Genomic DNA, 16,634 nt, shown 5'->3' on the forward strand with positions numbered 1-16,634 from the left:
CCACCTCCCAGTGCCTCCCAGTGCCTCCCAGTAGCCCCCAGTGGTCTCACCAGGGATGTGGTTGCCATCATAGCGGATGTCCATCTCGTGCAGCCCCTTCTCGGTGGGGGCGTAGCGCACCGTCACCGTCCCATCCTTGTTGTCAGTGATGTTGGGTCGCGCCGTCTTCCCCGAGGGCATCCGCACCTCCCCTGGGGCCACCGCGTCAGCCGGGCACTGGGCGGGGGGGCTGGCTTGCGCCCCACTGCGCCCCACAGCCCCCAAAATCCCTGCACCCCCCATACCTGTGATCTCGCCCTTCTGCACAGTGAAGGGGATGACGAGGTTGAAGGGCCGGAGGTTCTCAGCCGTGGCGGGGGGCTCCTCCGTGGCCTGACGCCGTGGGGCAGAGAGGAGGTGTAAGAACCACGGCACCCCATCGTGGCCTCCCAACCCCATGGGGCCCATCACAGTCTCCAAACCCCATGGTGCCCACCATAGCCCCAACTCTCTGCCCCACGGCATCCATCATGCTCTCCCTACTCCATGGTTCCCAACACGGTCTCCCAACTCTCTGCCCCGTGGTGCCCACCATGGTCCCAACTCTCTGCCACGTGGTGCCCATCGTGACCTCCCAACCCCATGGTGCTCATCACAGTCTCCCAACTCCATGGTGTCCACCACGGCCCCAAATCTCTTCCCCATGGTGTTCGTCATGGTCTCCCAACCCCATGGTGACCATCACAGCTCCACAGTGTCCACCACGGCCCCAACTCTCTGCCCCATGGTGTTCGTCATGGTCTCCCAACCCCATGGTGACCATCACAGTCTCCCAGCTCCACAGTGTCCACCACGGCCCCAACTCTCTGCCCCATGGTGTTCACCATGGACTCCCAACCCCATGGTGACCATCGCAGTTTCCCTACCCCACGGTGCCCATCGTGGTCTCCTAACACCGTGGTGATCACCATGGCCCTAAATCTCTGTCTCATGGTGCCCATCACAGTCTCCCAACTCCATGGTGCCTACCATGGCCACAGCTCTCTGCCCCTTGGTGTCCACCACGCTGTCCCAACCCCGTGGTGTCCACCCCAGCCCCAACTCAGCCCCATGGTGCCCACCATGGTCACCCAACCCCATGGTGTTCATCACAGTCTCCAAACCCCACGGTGTCCACCGTGGCCCCAGCTCTCTGCCTCATGGAGCCCATCATGGTCTCCCAAACCCACGGTGCCCATCACAGCCTCCCAGCCCCATGGTGTCCACCGTGGCCCCAACCCCGTGGTGCCCATCATGCTGCCCCAACTCCATGGTGCCCACCACGGCTGCAACCCTCTGCCCCTTGGATCCACCACGACCTCCATCCCCCCTCCACCACAGACCCCCAACGACACCCACCAGGACGTGGAAGGGGCTGTTGGGGACGTGTTCCCCGCCGAAGCGGATGGTGATGACGTATTTCCCGGGCTCGGGGGCGGTGTAGTAGATGTCGAAGGTGCCATCGTGGTTCTCCACCACATCCACGTCCAGCTCGGCCCCGTCGGGGGTGGACACCTTGCAGGTCACCTTCCCCTGGCCGGCCGCCTTGGCGTCCACCGTGATCACCGTCTCCTCCCCGATCTGGATGGTGGGACCCAAGCAGGCACCTGCAGGAGGGTTGGGGGGGGGGGGACAGGTCACGGTCATGGGGACCCCCAGCCCAGCCCCCCAACTCTCCCCACCACCCCCCTGCCCCCCGGCGCCACTTACCCAGTCCGTGGCCCCCAATGGATACTGCAAAGAGAGACCAGGGAAAAGCACATAAGAAGGGGCGAGGGGGCAGGGTTGGGGGGCCGGGGGGGCTCCAGGGGGGCCGGGGGGCCGGCGCGTCCTGCTCTGCTCTGGGGGCACCCGCTCACCCTCACTGCGCCGTGGGGCAGGGTTAGGGGGGCGGTGGGGAGCAGCGGTGGGGGAAGGGGGGGCAGTGGGGGCAGGTGGGGCGGGGTGCTAGGGGGCAGCAGTGGGGCAGATGGGGGTGCTGGGAGGGGCAGCGGCTATGGGGCAGGGGGTGGGGGCAGCCATGGGGTGGCATGGGGCAAGGCAGGGGTGCCTGGGGTGGGATGGGATGCCATGGGGCAGCTTAGGGATGCCATGGGGCAGTGGGGGATGCCATGGGGCAGCAGAGGGATGCCGTGGGGCAGCATGGGGATGCTGTGGGGCAGCGCAGGGATGCCATGGGGCAGCGCAGGGATGCTGTGGGGCAGCGTGGAGATGCCACGGAGCAGCGGGAGATGCTGTGGGGCAGCGCAGGGATGCTGTGGGGCAGCACGAGGATGCTGTGGGGCAGCATGGAAAATCTGTGGGGCAGCGTAGAGAATCCGTGGGGCAGTGTGGGGCAGCAGAGGGATGTCATGGGGAAGCACGGAGAAACTGTGGGGCAGCATAGAGAATGCGCGGGGCAGCATGGAGCAGTGTGGGGCAGCATGGGGATGCCGTGGGGCAGCATAGGGAATCTGTGGGGCAGCGTGGGACAGTGTGGGGCAGCATGGGGATGCTGTGGGGCAGCATGGGGATGCCGTGGGGCGTCAGGAGCCAGCACAGGGACGCCGTGGGGCAGCGCAAGGATGCCAGAGGACAGCGAGGGGATGCCACGGGGCAGCGAGGGGCTGCCGTGGGGCAGCGGGGGGATGCCGTGGGGCAGGGCCCACCTGTGACGAGGCACTTGCTGGCGTCGCCGGCGGGCACGGCGTGGATGCGGAAGGGGGAGCAGGGGATCTCGTCCCCCCCGTACTTGATGGTGATGGTGTAGCGCCCCGGCAGGTCGGGGACGTAGGAGACCGTGTAGGTGCCGTCCCCGTTGTCCCGGATCGCCGCCTTCTTGGGCTGCCCCTCGGGGTCCTGCGGGCACCATGTGGGGCTCAGCACCCCATGGCGTGGGTGCCGGGGCACCGTATGGGGCTCAGCACCCCATTAAGTGGGTGCCGGGGCACCGTATGGGGCTCAGCACCCCATTAAGTGGGTGCTAGGGCACCATCTGTGGCTCAGCACCCCATGGCGTGGATGCTGGGACACCATGTGGGGCTCAGCACCCCATGGCATGAGTGCTGGGGCACTGTGTGGGTCTCAGCACCCCATTGAATGGGTGCTAGGGCACCATGTGGGGCTCAGCACCCCATTAAATGGGTGCCAGGGCACCATCTGTGGCTCAGCACCCCATGGCGTGGGTGCCGGGGCACCGTATGGGGCTCAGCACCCCATTAGGTGGGTGCTAGGGCACCATCTGTGGCTCAGCACCCCATGGCGTGGGTGCTGGGGCACCACGTGGGGCTCAGCACCCCGTTACATGGCTGCTGGGACACCATGTGGGGCTCAGCACCCCATGGCATGAGTGCTGGGGCATTGTGTGGGTCTCAGCACCCCATTAAATGAGTATAAGAGCACCATGTGGGGCTCAGCACCCCATTAAATGGGTGCTAGGGCACCGTATGGGGCTCAGCACCCCATGGCATGGGTGCCGGGGCACTGTATGGGTCTCAGCACCCCATTGAATGGGTGCTGGGGCACCATATGGGGCTCAGCACCCCGTTAAATGGGTGCCAGGGCACCATCTGTGGCTCAGCACCCCATGGCGTGGGTGCTGGGGCACCACGTGGGGCTCAGCACCCCGTTACATGGCTGCTGGGACACCATGTGGGGCTCAGCACCCCATGGCATGAGTGCTGGGGCATTGTGTGGGTCTCAGCACCCCATTAAATAAGAGCACCATGTGGGGCTCAGCACCCCATTAAATGGGTGCTAGGGCACCGTATGGGGCTCAGCACCCCATGGCATAGGTGCTGGGGCACTGTATGGGTCTCAGCACCCCATTGAATGGGTGCTAGGGCACCATGTGGGGCTCAGCACCCCATTAAATGGGTGCTAGGGCACCACATGGGGCTCAGTACCCCGTTAAATGGGTGCCGGGGCACCATATGGGGCTCAGCACCCCGTTAAATGAGTATAAGAGCACCATGTGGGGCTCAGCACCCCATTAAATGGGTGCTAGGGCACCGTATGGGGCTCAGCACCCCATGGCATGGGTGCTGGGGCACTGTATGGGTCTCAGCACCCCATTGAATGGGTGCTAGGGCACCATGTGGTGCTCAGCACCCCATGGCGTGGGTGCTGGGGCACCACATGGGGCTCAGCACCCCGTTAAATGGGTGCCGGGGCGCCGTATGGGGCTCAGCACCCCATGAAATGGGTGCCAGGGCACCATGTGGGGCTCAACACCCCATGGTGTGGGTGCCGGGGCACCGTGTGGGGCTCAGCACCCTGTTAAATGAGTGCAAGAGCACCATATAGGGTTTAGCACCCCATGGCATGGGTGCCACAGCACCATATGGGGTTGAGCACCCTACGGCACGAGTGCAAGAGCTCTGTAAGGGGCTCAGCACCCCATAGCATGGGTGCCAGGGCTACATATGGGGCTCAGCACCCTGTTGCATATGTGCCAGGGCACCATATGGGGCTCAGCACCCAATGGCACGAGTGCAAGAGCACCATATGGGTTTCAGCACCCCACAGCACGAGTGCAAGAGCACCATATGGGTCTCAGCACCCCACGGCACGAGTGCAAGAGCACCATATGGGTTTCAGCACCCCACAGCACGAGTGCAAGAGCACCATATGGGTCTCAGCACCCCACGGCACGAGTGCAAGAGCACCATATGGTCTCAGCACCCCACGGCACGAGTGCAAGAGCACCATATGGGGCTCAGCACCCCACGGCACGAGTGCAAGAGCACCATATGGGTCTCAGCACCCCACGGCACGAGTGCAAGAGCACCATATGGGGCTCAGCACCCCCACCACTTGTGCCAGCACCGCACCCCATCACCTCCTGGGGGTCCGCCCCCCGCCGTGGCACGGACCCCAGCACCCCCGGGCGCTCACCAGGATCTGGACGGTGAGCAGCCCCTCGCCGGCGTCGCGGGCGTCGATGGTGAACTCGACGGGCAGGCTGGCGGGGATGCCGCTGGCGCTCAGCCCCGGCCCGCTGGCGCGCACCTTGCTGGCGTCGTGGGCGGGCAGCACCTTGATCTTGAAGGGGCTGCGGGTGGGCACGGGGGTCAGCGGGGTGCCAGGACACCCACACACACCCCCCGGCCCACCCAAGGGTGGTGGTCCTCACCTGCGTGGCACCTCCTGGTCGGCGTACTTGACGGCCACGGTGTAGGGCCCGTCGGTGGCCGGGGTGTAGTTGACCTTGTGGGTGCCGTCGCCGTTGTCACGTACCTCCACCGGCTCCGCCAGACCTGCGGGCAAGGAGCTGTCAGTGGGGCAGGGCACCCCGTGGGGCAGGGTGAACCGTGGCGTAGAGCATCCCATGGGGCAGGGTGCCCTGTGGGGCAGGACATCTCTGGACAGGGCCCTGTGGGGTTGGACACCCTACGGAGCACGGGATCTATGGGGTTGGACATCCTATGGAGTAGGGCATCCATGGGGCAGGACACCCTATGGAGCATGGGATCTATGGGGTTGGACATCCTATGGAGCATGGGATCTGTGGGGCAGGACACCCTACGGAGCACGGGATCTGTGGGGTTGGGCATCCTATGGAATAGGGCATCCATGGGGCAGGACACCCTATGGCGCAGGACATCCCTGGGCAAGGCAACCCCATGGGTTGGAGCACTCCATAGAGGAGGGCATGCCATGGGGCAGGACACCCTATGGAGGAGAACAATCCATGGGGCAGGGCAGCCCATAGGGCAGCGTGTCCCTGGGCAGGGCAACCCTTGGAGGTGGACACCCCACGGAGGAGGACATGCCACGGAAGAGGGCACCCCATGGAGAACACCCCATGGAGGAGGACACGCCATGGGAGAGGGCACCCCATGGAGAACACCCCATGGAGGAGGACACGCCACGGGAGAGGGCACCCCATAGGACAGGGCCCCCCCTCCATCCACGCCCCCCCACCTCCCCGCCACCTGTCCCCGCGTACCGGAGGGTCCCAGCAGCGTGACCTCGAGGGGCGCCAGCCCCGCCGCGCTGCAGTCCACGGTGAAGGTCTGGGGCACCCGGGCCCTGACGCTGGGGCCCAGCCCCGGCCCCGAACACTTCACCTTGCTGGGGTCCACCACGTCCTTCACCGGCACCCGGAAGGGGCTCCCTGCGGCAATGGGTGTGGGTCAGCGTGGGCCAGGGGACGGCGTGGGGAAGGGGTCAGCACGGCCATGGGGTCAATGTGGCCATGGGGTCAATGTGGACACAGGGACAGCGTGTCCATGGGGTCAACATATCCATGGGGTCACCGTGTCCATGGGCATCTCATGGGGTTAACATGTCCACGGGGTCAACATGGGCATGGGGACAGCATGTCCATGGGGTCAACGTGTCCACGGGGTCAACTTAGGCATGGGGTCAATGTGGACACAGGGACAGCATGTCCCTGGGGTCAAAATGTCCATGAGGTCAAGGTGTCCATGGGGTCAACGTGGACACAGGGACAGCATGTCCCTGGGGTCAAAATGTCCACAGGGTTAATGTGTCCATGGGGTCAACATGTCCATGGGGTTGACATGGGCATGGGCAAAGCATGGGGTCAACATGGGCATGGGGACAGCATGTCCACAGGGTCAATGTGTCCACAGGGTCAACATGGGCATGGGGTTGATGTGGACATGGGGTCAACATGTCCACAGGGTTAACATGGGCATGGGGTTGATGTGGACATGGGGTCAACATGTCCACAGGGTTAACATGGGCATGGGGTCAACGTGGGCATGGGGTCAGCATGTCCACGGGGTTAAGTTGTCCATGGGGTCAACATGTCCATGGGGTCCACGTGTCCATGGGCACAGCGTGGGGTCAATGTGTCCACGGGGTCAATGTGTCCATGGGGTTGACATGGGCACGGCATGGGGTCAACTTGGGTGTGGGGACAGCATGGCCATGGGGTCAGCATGGCCATGGGGTCAACATGGGCATGACCACGGGGACAGCACAGGCACGGGGTCAGTGTGGGTGTGGGGTCAGCATGGCCATGGGTCCAGCCCACGGGTGGGGCCGGCACAGCCACGGGGTCAGCATGGGGTTGGTCATGGGGCCACCACGATGACCCCCAGCTACCAGCAGCACCCAGGAACCCATCTCTGACCCACAGCCACCCTGGTGGGTACTGCAGCCCCCCCAGCTCCCCCCAGCCCCACCACGCACCAGGGATGGGGTGGCCGCCGAAGGTGATGTTGACGTCGTAGTCCCCGGGCGTGAAGGGGATGTACTCCACCGTGCAGCTCCCATCCTTGTTGTCCTTGCAGGACATCTTGGCCTCCGAGGGGCCCTCGATGGCCAGGCCCAGCCCCCCGGTGCCCGCCCCCCTGGGGACACGACACCGCTCAGGGACGCTGCCAGGGGTGGCCTGGCTTTTGGGGTAGGGGTGGCACGTCCATGGCAGGTGCCGGGGGGTGGGGAGGGGCCACATCCTTGGTAGGGTGACGGGAGGTGTCACCTCCATGGCAGGCTGATGGAGGTGCCACCTCCGTGGTAGTGGGATGGAGGTGCCACGTTGGTGGCAGTGGGGTGGAGATGCCACCTCCATGGCAAGGGGATAGAGGTACCACCTCCATAGTAAGGGGATGGAGGTGCCACCTCCATGACAAGCAGATGGAGATGTCACCTCGGTGATAGTCAGATGAAGGTGCCACATTGGTGGTAGGGAGATGGAGGTGCCACGTTGGTGGCAGTGGGGTGGAGGTGCCACCTCCATGGCAAGCAGATGGAGGTGCCACCTCCGTGGTAGTGGGATGGAGGTGCCACATTGGTGGCACAGGGCTGGAGATGCCACCTCCATAGCAAGGGGATGGAGATGTCACATCAGTGGCAGGGGCTGGAGGTGCCACGTTGGTGACAAGGGAATGGCAGTGCCACATCTCTGGCAGGGGGGTAGAAGTGCCGTGATGGCAGCAGATGGATGGAGATGCCACATTGGTGGCAGCAGGGTGGAGGTGGCACATGGATGGCAGGGGGTGGAGATGCCATGTTGGCGGCAAGAGATGGAGGTGTCACATCCATGGCAGGGGGACAAAGATGCCACATTGGTGGCAGGTGGACAGAGGTGCCACATCCAATGTAAGAGGATGGAGGTGACACATCCATGGGAGGGAACTGAGGTGGCGGGTTGGTGGCATGGGACGGAGGTGCACCTCCATGGCAGATGGACAGAGGTGCCACATCCAATGCAAGAGGATGAAGGTGGCACTTCCATGGAAGAGGCTGGAGATGGTGGGTTGGTGGCATGGGATGGAGGTGGCACATCCATGGCATGGGATGGAGGTAGTGGGTTGGTGGCGTGGGACCGAGGTGCCACATCCATGGGAGGGGATGGAGGTGGCAGGTGATGGCATGGGACAGTGGTGGCACATCCATGGCACGGGATGGAGGTAGTGGGTTGGTGGCATGGGACGGAGGTGCCACATCCATGGCAAGAGATGGAGGCGGCACATCCAATGGCATGGGACAGAGGTGCCACATCCGTGGCAGGGGACGGAGGTGCCACATCTAAGAGGATGGAGATGGCACCTCTGTGGCAGGGGCTGGAGGTGGCACATCCATGGCATGGGATGCAGATGCCGGGTTGGTGGCATGGGAGGGAGGTGGCACCTCCACGGCAGGCGGACAGAGGTGCCACATGCAACGCAAGAGGAAGATGGTGGCACCTCGATGGAAGAGGCTGGAGGTGGCGGGTTGGTGGCATGGGACGGAGGTGGCCGGGGGGGGGTCCGGTGCCCACCTGGTCTCCACGGTGAAGCGGTTGGCCTTGCCGACGAGGCCGCCCTCCAGGCCGGGTCCATGCGCCCGCACGCGGCCGGGGTCGCAGCCCTCCGCCACCCCCACGCGGAAGGGGCTCTTGGGGACCGCCACCTCGTCGTAGGTCACCTCCACCCGGTGCACGCCTGGGGAGGCAGGGACACACCATCACCCCCCCTCCTGCCATGGCAGGGGTGTCCCAGGGGGTTTGGGGGTCCCTGGTTGGGGTTTGGGGAGGTCTCAGGGGGTTTGGGGGTCCCTCAGTGGGGTTTTGGGGGATGGTGGGGGTCCCTGGTTGGAGTTTTGGGGAGTCTCAAGAGGTTTGGGGGTCCCTGGTTGGGGTTTGGGGCGTCTCAAGGGGTTTGGGGGTCCCTGGTTGGGGTTTGGGGATGCCTCAAGGGGTTTGGGAGTCCCTCGGTGGGGTTTTGGGGGATGTTGGGGGTCCCTGGTTGGAGTTTGGGAGTCTCAAGAGGTTTGGGGGTCCCTGGTTGGGGTTTGGGGCGTCTCAAGGGGTTTGGGGGTCCCTGGTTGGGGTTTGGGGAGGTCTCAAGGGGTTTGGGAGTCCCTCGGTGGGGTTTTGGGGGATGGTGGGGGTCGCTGGTTGGAGTTTTGGGGAGTCTCAAGAGGTTTGGGGGTCCCTGGTTGGGGTTTGGGGCGTCTCAAGGGGTTTGGGGGTCCCTGGTTGGGGTTTGGGGAGGTCTCAAGGGGTTTGGGAGTCCCTCGGTGGGGTTTTGGGGGATGTTGCGGGTCCCTGGTTGGAGTTTTGGGGAGTCTCAAGAGGTTTGGGGGGCCATGGTTGGGGTTTGGGGCGTCTCAAGGGGTTTGGGGGTCCCTGGTTGGGGTTTGGGGAGGTCTCAAGGGGTTTGGGAGTCCCTCGGTGGGGTTTTGGGGGATGTTGGGGGTCCCTGGTTGGAGTTTGGGGAATCTCAAGTGGTTTGGGGGTCCCTGGTTGGGGTTTTGGGAGGTCTCAGGTGGTTTGGGTGTCCCTGGTTGGGGTTTTGGGGGATGTTGGGGGTCCCTGGTTGGAGTTTGGGGAATCTCAAGTGGTTTGGGGGGCCCTGGCTGGGGTTTGGGGGGGTCTCAGGGGGTTTTGGGGATCCCTGGCTGGGGGAACTGGGGGATCCCTGGTTACGGGGGTCCGGGGGGGGATGTCTCTGGCCAGGGGGAATGGGGGGAGTCCCCACCCAGAGGTGGTTTGAGGGGGGGTCCCTCTCTGGGTGTCCCCACCTGGGAGATGGAGGATGTCCAGCCAGGACATGGGGTCCCCTGGGAGTGTTGGGGGTCCCTGGGCTTGGGGGGGCGGGGAGTGTATTCAGTGTCCCCTGGGGGTTTTGGGGTCCCCTCACCGTCCTCGTAGGGGGTGTAGTCCACGCGGTAGGTGCCGTCGCCGTGGTCGGTGACGTAGGTGTCGGTCTTGGCGCCCGAGGGGTTGATCACCCGGGCCTTGACGTGGGGCCCCCCCGTCTTGGTCAGCGCCCGGGCGTCCACCGTGAAGTCGGTGCCCACCTCCCGCAGCACCCCTGCGGCACAGCACCCTCAGCGCCCACTCGGCACCCCCGCCGAGGTGCCCACTCTGACCCCCAAACCACCCCCGCCCGCCCCATTGGGGGTCTCCAGCCCCTCTCCCTCCTGCGCCTCACAGCTACAGGGGATGGGGTGCCCAGGGGAGCCCCCCCATAAGAGGGGGTGCCCCTGAGGATGCCCCGTGGACCCCTGCGTAAGGGTGGGGGGACAAAGGTGGCCATGGGGAGGAGATGCCCATCCAAGGGGGAGGTAGCCATGGGGAGATCGCCGTGGGGAGAAGGTGGTGGTGCCCATGGAGATGCCCGTGGAAGGGGGGCAGGTGCCCATGGGGAGATGTCCATAGGGTGCCCCAGGAGTCCTCCCCATGAAAGGGGGGGGTCTATGGGGAGAAGATGCCCACAGGGATGGGATGACCATGGGGAGGAGATGCCCACAGGGATGGGATGACCACGGGGAGAAGATGCCCATGGTGGTGTCCATGGGGAGGAGATGCCCACAGGGATGGGATGACCATGGGGAGAAGATGCCCATGGTGGTGTCCATGGGGAGGAGATGCCCACAGGGATGGGATGCCCATGGGGATGGGATGACCACGGGGAGAAGGTGCCCATGGTGGTGTCCACGGGGATGGGATGACCACAGGGATGGGATGACCACGGGGAGAAGGTGCCCATGGTGGTGTCCATGGGGATGGGATGACCACAGGGAGAAAGTGCCCATGGTGGTGTCCACAGGGATGGGATGACCACAGGGATGGGATGACCACGGGGAGAAGGTGCCCATGGTGGTGTCCATGGGGACGGGATGACCACAGGGATGGGATGACCACGGGGAGAAGGTGCCCATGGTGGTGTCCACGGGGAGGAGATGCTCACGGGGATGGGATGCCCACGGGGAGGAGATGCCCACAGGGATGGGATGACCATGGGGAGAAGTTGCCCATGGTGGTGTCCACGGGGATGGGATGACCACAGGGATGGGATGCCCACGGGGAGAAAGTGCCCATGGTGGTGTCCACGGGGACGGGATGACCACAGGGATGGGATGACCACGGGGAGAAGGTGCCCATGGTGGTGTCCATGGGGATGGGATGACCACGGGGATGGGACGCCCACGGGGAGGACATGTCCACAGGGATGGGATGCCCACGGGGAGAAGGTGCCCATGGTGGTGTGCACGGGGAGGAGATGCCCAGGGGGATGGGACGCCCATGGGGAGAAGGTGCCCACAGTGGTGTCCACGGGGAGGAGACGATGCCCACGGAGACGCCCCTTGCTCTCACCTCGCGGCTCCACGCCTTTGCCGTAGACCTTGACGCCGCTGGTATCAACGGCGGGGTCGACGGTGACGCGGACGGGGAACTTGGGGACGGGGCGCCCGCCGTACTTGATGGTGATGGTGTAGGAGCCGGGGCAGGCGGGGGTGTAGGTGATGGTGTAGGTGCCGTCCCGGTTGTTCTGGATGAGCACCTCGGCTTTCACCCCGGCTTCCGAAATGATCTCGATGGTGAGCTCGGCGTCGCCGGCTTTGGAGCAATCCACCATGAAGGTGGCCACCTCCCCGGCTTTTCCGCCTTCCAAACCGGGCCCGCTGGCCGTCACCTTGTCGGGATCGAAGAGAGGGGTCACCTCCGCCTTGAAGGGGCTGCCGGGGATGTGCCGGTCGGCGAAGAGGATGTTGATGGCGTAGTCGCCGGGCTCGGTGGGCAGGTAGGAGACGGAGCAGGAGCCGTCGCCGTTGTCCTGGCACTCGATCTTGGCCTCGCAGGGACCCTCCACCGTCAGCCCCAGCCCCCCGGTGCCGGCACCCTTGGTGTCGATGGTGAAGGGCGCCGGGGTGCCCACCCTGCCGCCCTGCAGCCCCGGCCCGTAGGCGCACACCTGCGGGGGGGGGGACGGGGACGTCACGGCGGTGCCGCGCGACGGGTGGGCTTGGCGGCGGCCCCCGCCGAGGCGAGGGGCGTGCAAGGGGGGCACCATGCCGGCGGGGTGGGTGTGCAAGGGGCGGGAGTGCCGGCGGTAAGCGTGCAAGGGATGGATACGCTGGGAATAAGTGTGCAAGGGACGGGCACGCCGGTGGTAATTGTGCAGGGCACGGTCTGCCGGCGGTAAGCGTGCACCGCTGGACGCACCGTGGTAAGTGTGCAAGGCGCAGGCATGGTGGCGGTAAGTGTGCAAGGGATGGGCGTGCCAGCGGTAAGCGTGCAAGGGATGGATACGCTGGGAATAAGTGTGCAAGGGATGGGTGTGCTGGTGGTAAGTGTGCAAGACCGGTGTGCCAGCGGTAAGTGTGCAAGGCACGGCGTGCCAGGGGCAAGTGTGCAAGGATGGAAACACCGTGGTAAGTGTGCAAGGCGCAGGCATGCTGGTGGTAAGCGTGCAAGGGATGGACACGCTGGCGGTAAGTGTGCAAGGGATGGCTGTGCCGGCAGTAAGTGTGCCCAGGCAGGGTGGGCGTGCAAGGGGTGTGCACAACCAGTGTGTGCGTGCAAGGGTCATGCGCAAGCACGTGCAAGAGGCGTGAACAGGCACTGTGAGTGTGCAAGGCGCATGCGCAGGCAGTGTGGGTGTGCAAGGAGCGTGCACAGGCACGTGAGCGTGCAAGGGGTGTGCACAGGCAGCGTGCAAGGGGTGTGCACAGGCAGCGTGCAAGGGGTGTGCACAACCACTGTGTGCGGGCAAGGGTCACACACAGGCACGTGCAAAAGGTGTGCACATGCACCGTGCATGTGCAAGGAGCGTGCACAGGCAATGTGAGCGTGCAAGGCGCATGCACATGCAGCGCGGGTGCGCAAAGAGCGTGCACAGACAAGGTGGGCGTGCAAGGGGCATGCACAAGGACCATGCGTGTGCAAGGAGCATGCACAGGTGGGATGGGCGTGCAAGGAGTGTGCAAGAGGCGTGCACAGGCATCATGCATGTGCAAGGAGCGTGCACAGACAATGTGAGTGTGCAAGGAGCGTGCAAGAGGTGGGCACAAGCACCGTGTGCGTGCAAGAGGCGTGTAGAGGCAATGTGAGTGTGCAAGGGGCGTGCAAGGCGTCTGCACAAGCACCATGCATGTGCAAGGAGTGTGCACAGGCAATGTGAGCGTGCAAGGGGTGTGCACAAGTGCTGTGTGCATGCAAGGAGCGTGCACAGACAGGGTGGGCGTGCAAGGGGCGTGCAAGAGGTGTGCACAAGCACCATGCATGTGCAAGGAGCGTGCACAGGCAATGTGAGCGTGCAAGGAGCGTGCAAGGGGTGTGCACAAGCACCGTGTGCGTACAAGAGGCGTGTAGAGGCAATGTGAGTGTGCAAGGGGCGTGCAAGGCGTGTGCACAAGCACCATGCATGTGCAAGGAGCGTGCACAGGTGGGATGGGCGTGCAAGGAGTGTGCAAGAGGCGTGCACAGGCACCATGCATGTGCAAGGAGCGTGCACAGACAATGTGAGTGTGCAAGGAGCGTGCAAGAGGTGGGCACAAGCACTGTGTGCGTGCAAGAGGCGTGTAGAGGCAATGTGAGTGTGCAAGGGGCGTGCAAGGCGTCTGCACAAGCACCATGCATGTGCAAGGAGCGTGCACAGGCAATGTGAGCGTGCAAGGAGCGTGCAAGGGGTGTGCACAAGCGCTGTGTGCATGCAAGGAGCGTGCACAGACAGGGTGGGCGTGCAAGAGGTGTGCACAAGCACCGTGTGCGTGCAAGAGGCGTGCAGAGGCGATGTGCGCGTGCAAGGAGCGTGCACGGGCAGCGCGAGCGTGCGACGGCAGGCGCGGCAGCGTGCACGAGGACCCGCGCGTGCGAGGGCGGAGGGGGGGCACTCCCCCCCCCCCTTGCACACTCGCCGGGCGTGCGAGGGCCTCACCTTGGAGGGGTCGGGGGGCAGAAGGGCCTCCACGGGGAAGGGGCTGCCGGGGACGGGGTGTCCGTCGTAGGTGACCTCCACCTTGTAGGGTCCCTCCTCGGGGGGGGTGTAGGTGACGGGGTGGGGGCCCCCGGGGGGGGCAGGGCCCACCCTGCAGGGGAGGGGGCGGCGGGAGGGGCCGGTGACCTTGACCTCCAGCCTGCCCTGCCCCCCCGCCCCCTGCGCCTCCACCCCGAACTCCTGCGCCTGCCCCACCTCCACCTCTGCGGGGGGGGGACGGGGGGTCAGGGGGGCACCCAGCACCCAGCGGGGGGGCGGGGGGGCACCCCCTGCACGGGGGTCCCACCCCATGTTGAACCCCATAGCCAGGGTGCCCCCCATCCCCCGGGGTGCCCCACATCCAAGGGGGGGGGTGTCACCCACAGGGTGCCCCCCACCCCATATTGAACCCCATAGCCAGGGTGCCCCAAGCCCCCCAGGGTGCCCCACACCCCCCAGTGCACCCCACACCCAAGGGGGGGTGTCACCCACAGGGTGCCCCCCACCCCATATTGAACCCCATAGCCAGGGTGCCCCCCATCCCCCAGGGTGCCCCACAACCCCCAGTGCACCCCACACCCAAGGGGGGGGGGGTGTCACCCACAGGGTGCCCCCACCCCATGTTGAACCCCATAGCCAGGGTGCCCCACACCCCCCAGTGCACCCCACACCCCCCAGTGCACCCCACACCCAAGGGGGGGTGTCACCCACAGGGTGCCCCCCACCCCATATTGAACCCCATAGCCAGGGTGCCCCCCATCCCCCAGGGTGCCCCACAACCCCCAGTGCACCCCACACCCAAGGGGGGGGGGGTGTCACCCACAGGGTGCCCCCACCCCATGTTGAACCCTATAGCCAGGGTGCCCCACACCCCCCAGTGCACCCCACACCCCCCCAGTGCACCCCACACCCAAGGGGGGGCGTCCCACACAGGGTGCCCCCCACCCCATGTTGAACCCTATAGCCAGGGTGCCCCAACCCCCCCAGGGTGCCCCAAGGGGGGGGACACCCCACAGGGTGCCCCCCCCCGTGTTGAACCCCATAGCCAGGGTGCCCCCCCACCCCATGGCACACCCCACACCCAAGGGTGCACCCCCGCCTGGGTGCCCCCCACCCCATACAACACCCCCACAGGGTGCTCCCCCCACCCCATGCTACACCCCACACCCAAGTATGTCCCCCCTCCCAGGGTGCCCCCCCACCCCATGGTGCACCCCACACCCAAGGGCGTCCCCCCCTCCCAACAGGGTGCCCCCACCCCACAGTGCGCCCCACACCCAGGGCGCCCCCCCCACCCCCAAGCGTTCCCCTCCCCCCCCCCCCAGGGTGCCCCCCACCCTTGGGTGCCCCCCACCCTTGGGTGCCCCCCCCACTCACTGCTGTTGAGCCCCTGCACCTTGACCTTGCTGAGCTGCAGGGGGGGGGCGACGGTGACGGGGAAGGGGCTCCGGGGGACCTGGTCCCCCCCGTAGGTGACCACCACGGCCAGGGGACCCTGCGGGTGCACCCGCACCTTAGGGTGCTGCTGGGGGGCACCCCCACACCTGCACCCACCAAGGGGGGGGGGAGCAGGGAGAGGGTGCCCGCAGGGGGGGTGCTACGGGGCTGAGGGGGTGCTGGGGGCTAAGGGTCACCCATGGGTGCTGGGGGGTGGGGCAGCTCCTAGGGGATGGGGTGCCCCTGTAGGGTGCTTATATGGGGTGGGGTACCTATAGGGGTGCCCCTATGGGATGGGGTGCCCCTGTAGGGTGCTTATATGGGGTGGGGTACCTATAGGGGTGCCCCTATGGGATGGCGTGCCCCTGTAGGGTGCTTATATGGGGTGGGGTACCTATAGGGGTGCCCATATGGGGTGCCCCAATGGGATGGGGTGCCCCTAGGGGATGCCTATATGGGGTGGGGTACCAATAGGGGTGCCCATATGGGGTGGGGGTGCCCCTCTGGGGTGCTCCTATGGGATGGGGCACCCATATGGAATGGGGTGTCTGCACGGGGTGTCCCTAGAGGATGGGGTACCTGTGTGGGATGGGGTGCCCGTATGGGGCTGTGTATATAGGGTGCCCCTATGGGATGGGGTTCCTGTAAGGCATAGGGTGCCCATATGGGGTGCCCCTATGGGGTGCCCCTACAGGATGGGGTACCTGTATGGGACGGGGTGCCCATATGGGGTACCCCTACGGGATGGGGTGCCCATATGGGACGGGGTGCCCCTATAGGGTACCCCTATGGGATGGGGTACCCCTATGGGATGGGGTGCCCCTATAGAGTACCCCTATGGGACGGGGTGCCCATATGGGGTACCCCTATGGGACGGGGTGCCCCTATGGGACAGGGTGCCCATATGGAATGGGGTGTCCACATGGGGTGCCCCTACAGGATGGGGTACCTGTATGGGACGGGGTGCCCATATAGGGTGCCCATACGGGATGGGGTGCCCATATAGGGTGCCCATACGGGATGGGGTGCCCCTATGGA

The 16,634-nt window shown here is 65.4% G+C and overlaps 1 protein-coding gene across 1 annotated transcript in view; it reads right to left on the reverse strand.

The window, feature by feature from the left end:
- Window positions 1-16,634, reverse strand: part of FLNC (filamin C) — a 57,634-nt gene that overhangs the window by 19,129 nt on the left and 21,871 nt on the right. Inside the window, 14 exon segments of the mRNA XM_059815986.1 lie at window positions 51-191; window positions 285-372; window positions 1,378-1,625; window positions 1,729-1,752; window positions 2,667-2,856; window positions 4,894-5,050; window positions 5,132-5,255; window positions 5,948-6,115; window positions 7,162-7,322; window positions 8,735-8,897; window positions 10,098-10,271; window positions 11,558-12,155; window positions 14,121-14,383; window positions 15,537-15,654. Coding sequence (XP_059671969.1) covers window positions 51-191; window positions 285-372; window positions 1,378-1,625; window positions 1,729-1,752; window positions 2,667-2,856; window positions 4,894-5,050; window positions 5,132-5,255; window positions 5,948-6,115; window positions 7,162-7,322; window positions 8,735-8,897; window positions 10,098-10,271; window positions 11,558-12,155; window positions 14,121-14,383; window positions 15,537-15,654 — 2,617 coding nt within the window.

This window comes from Gavia stellata, chromosome 4 (genome assembly GCF_030936135.1).
Source record: "Gavia stellata isolate bGavSte3 chromosome 4, bGavSte3.hap2, whole genome shotgun sequence".
Lineage (NCBI taxonomy): Eukaryota > Metazoa > Chordata > Aves > Gaviiformes > Gaviidae > Gavia > Gavia stellata.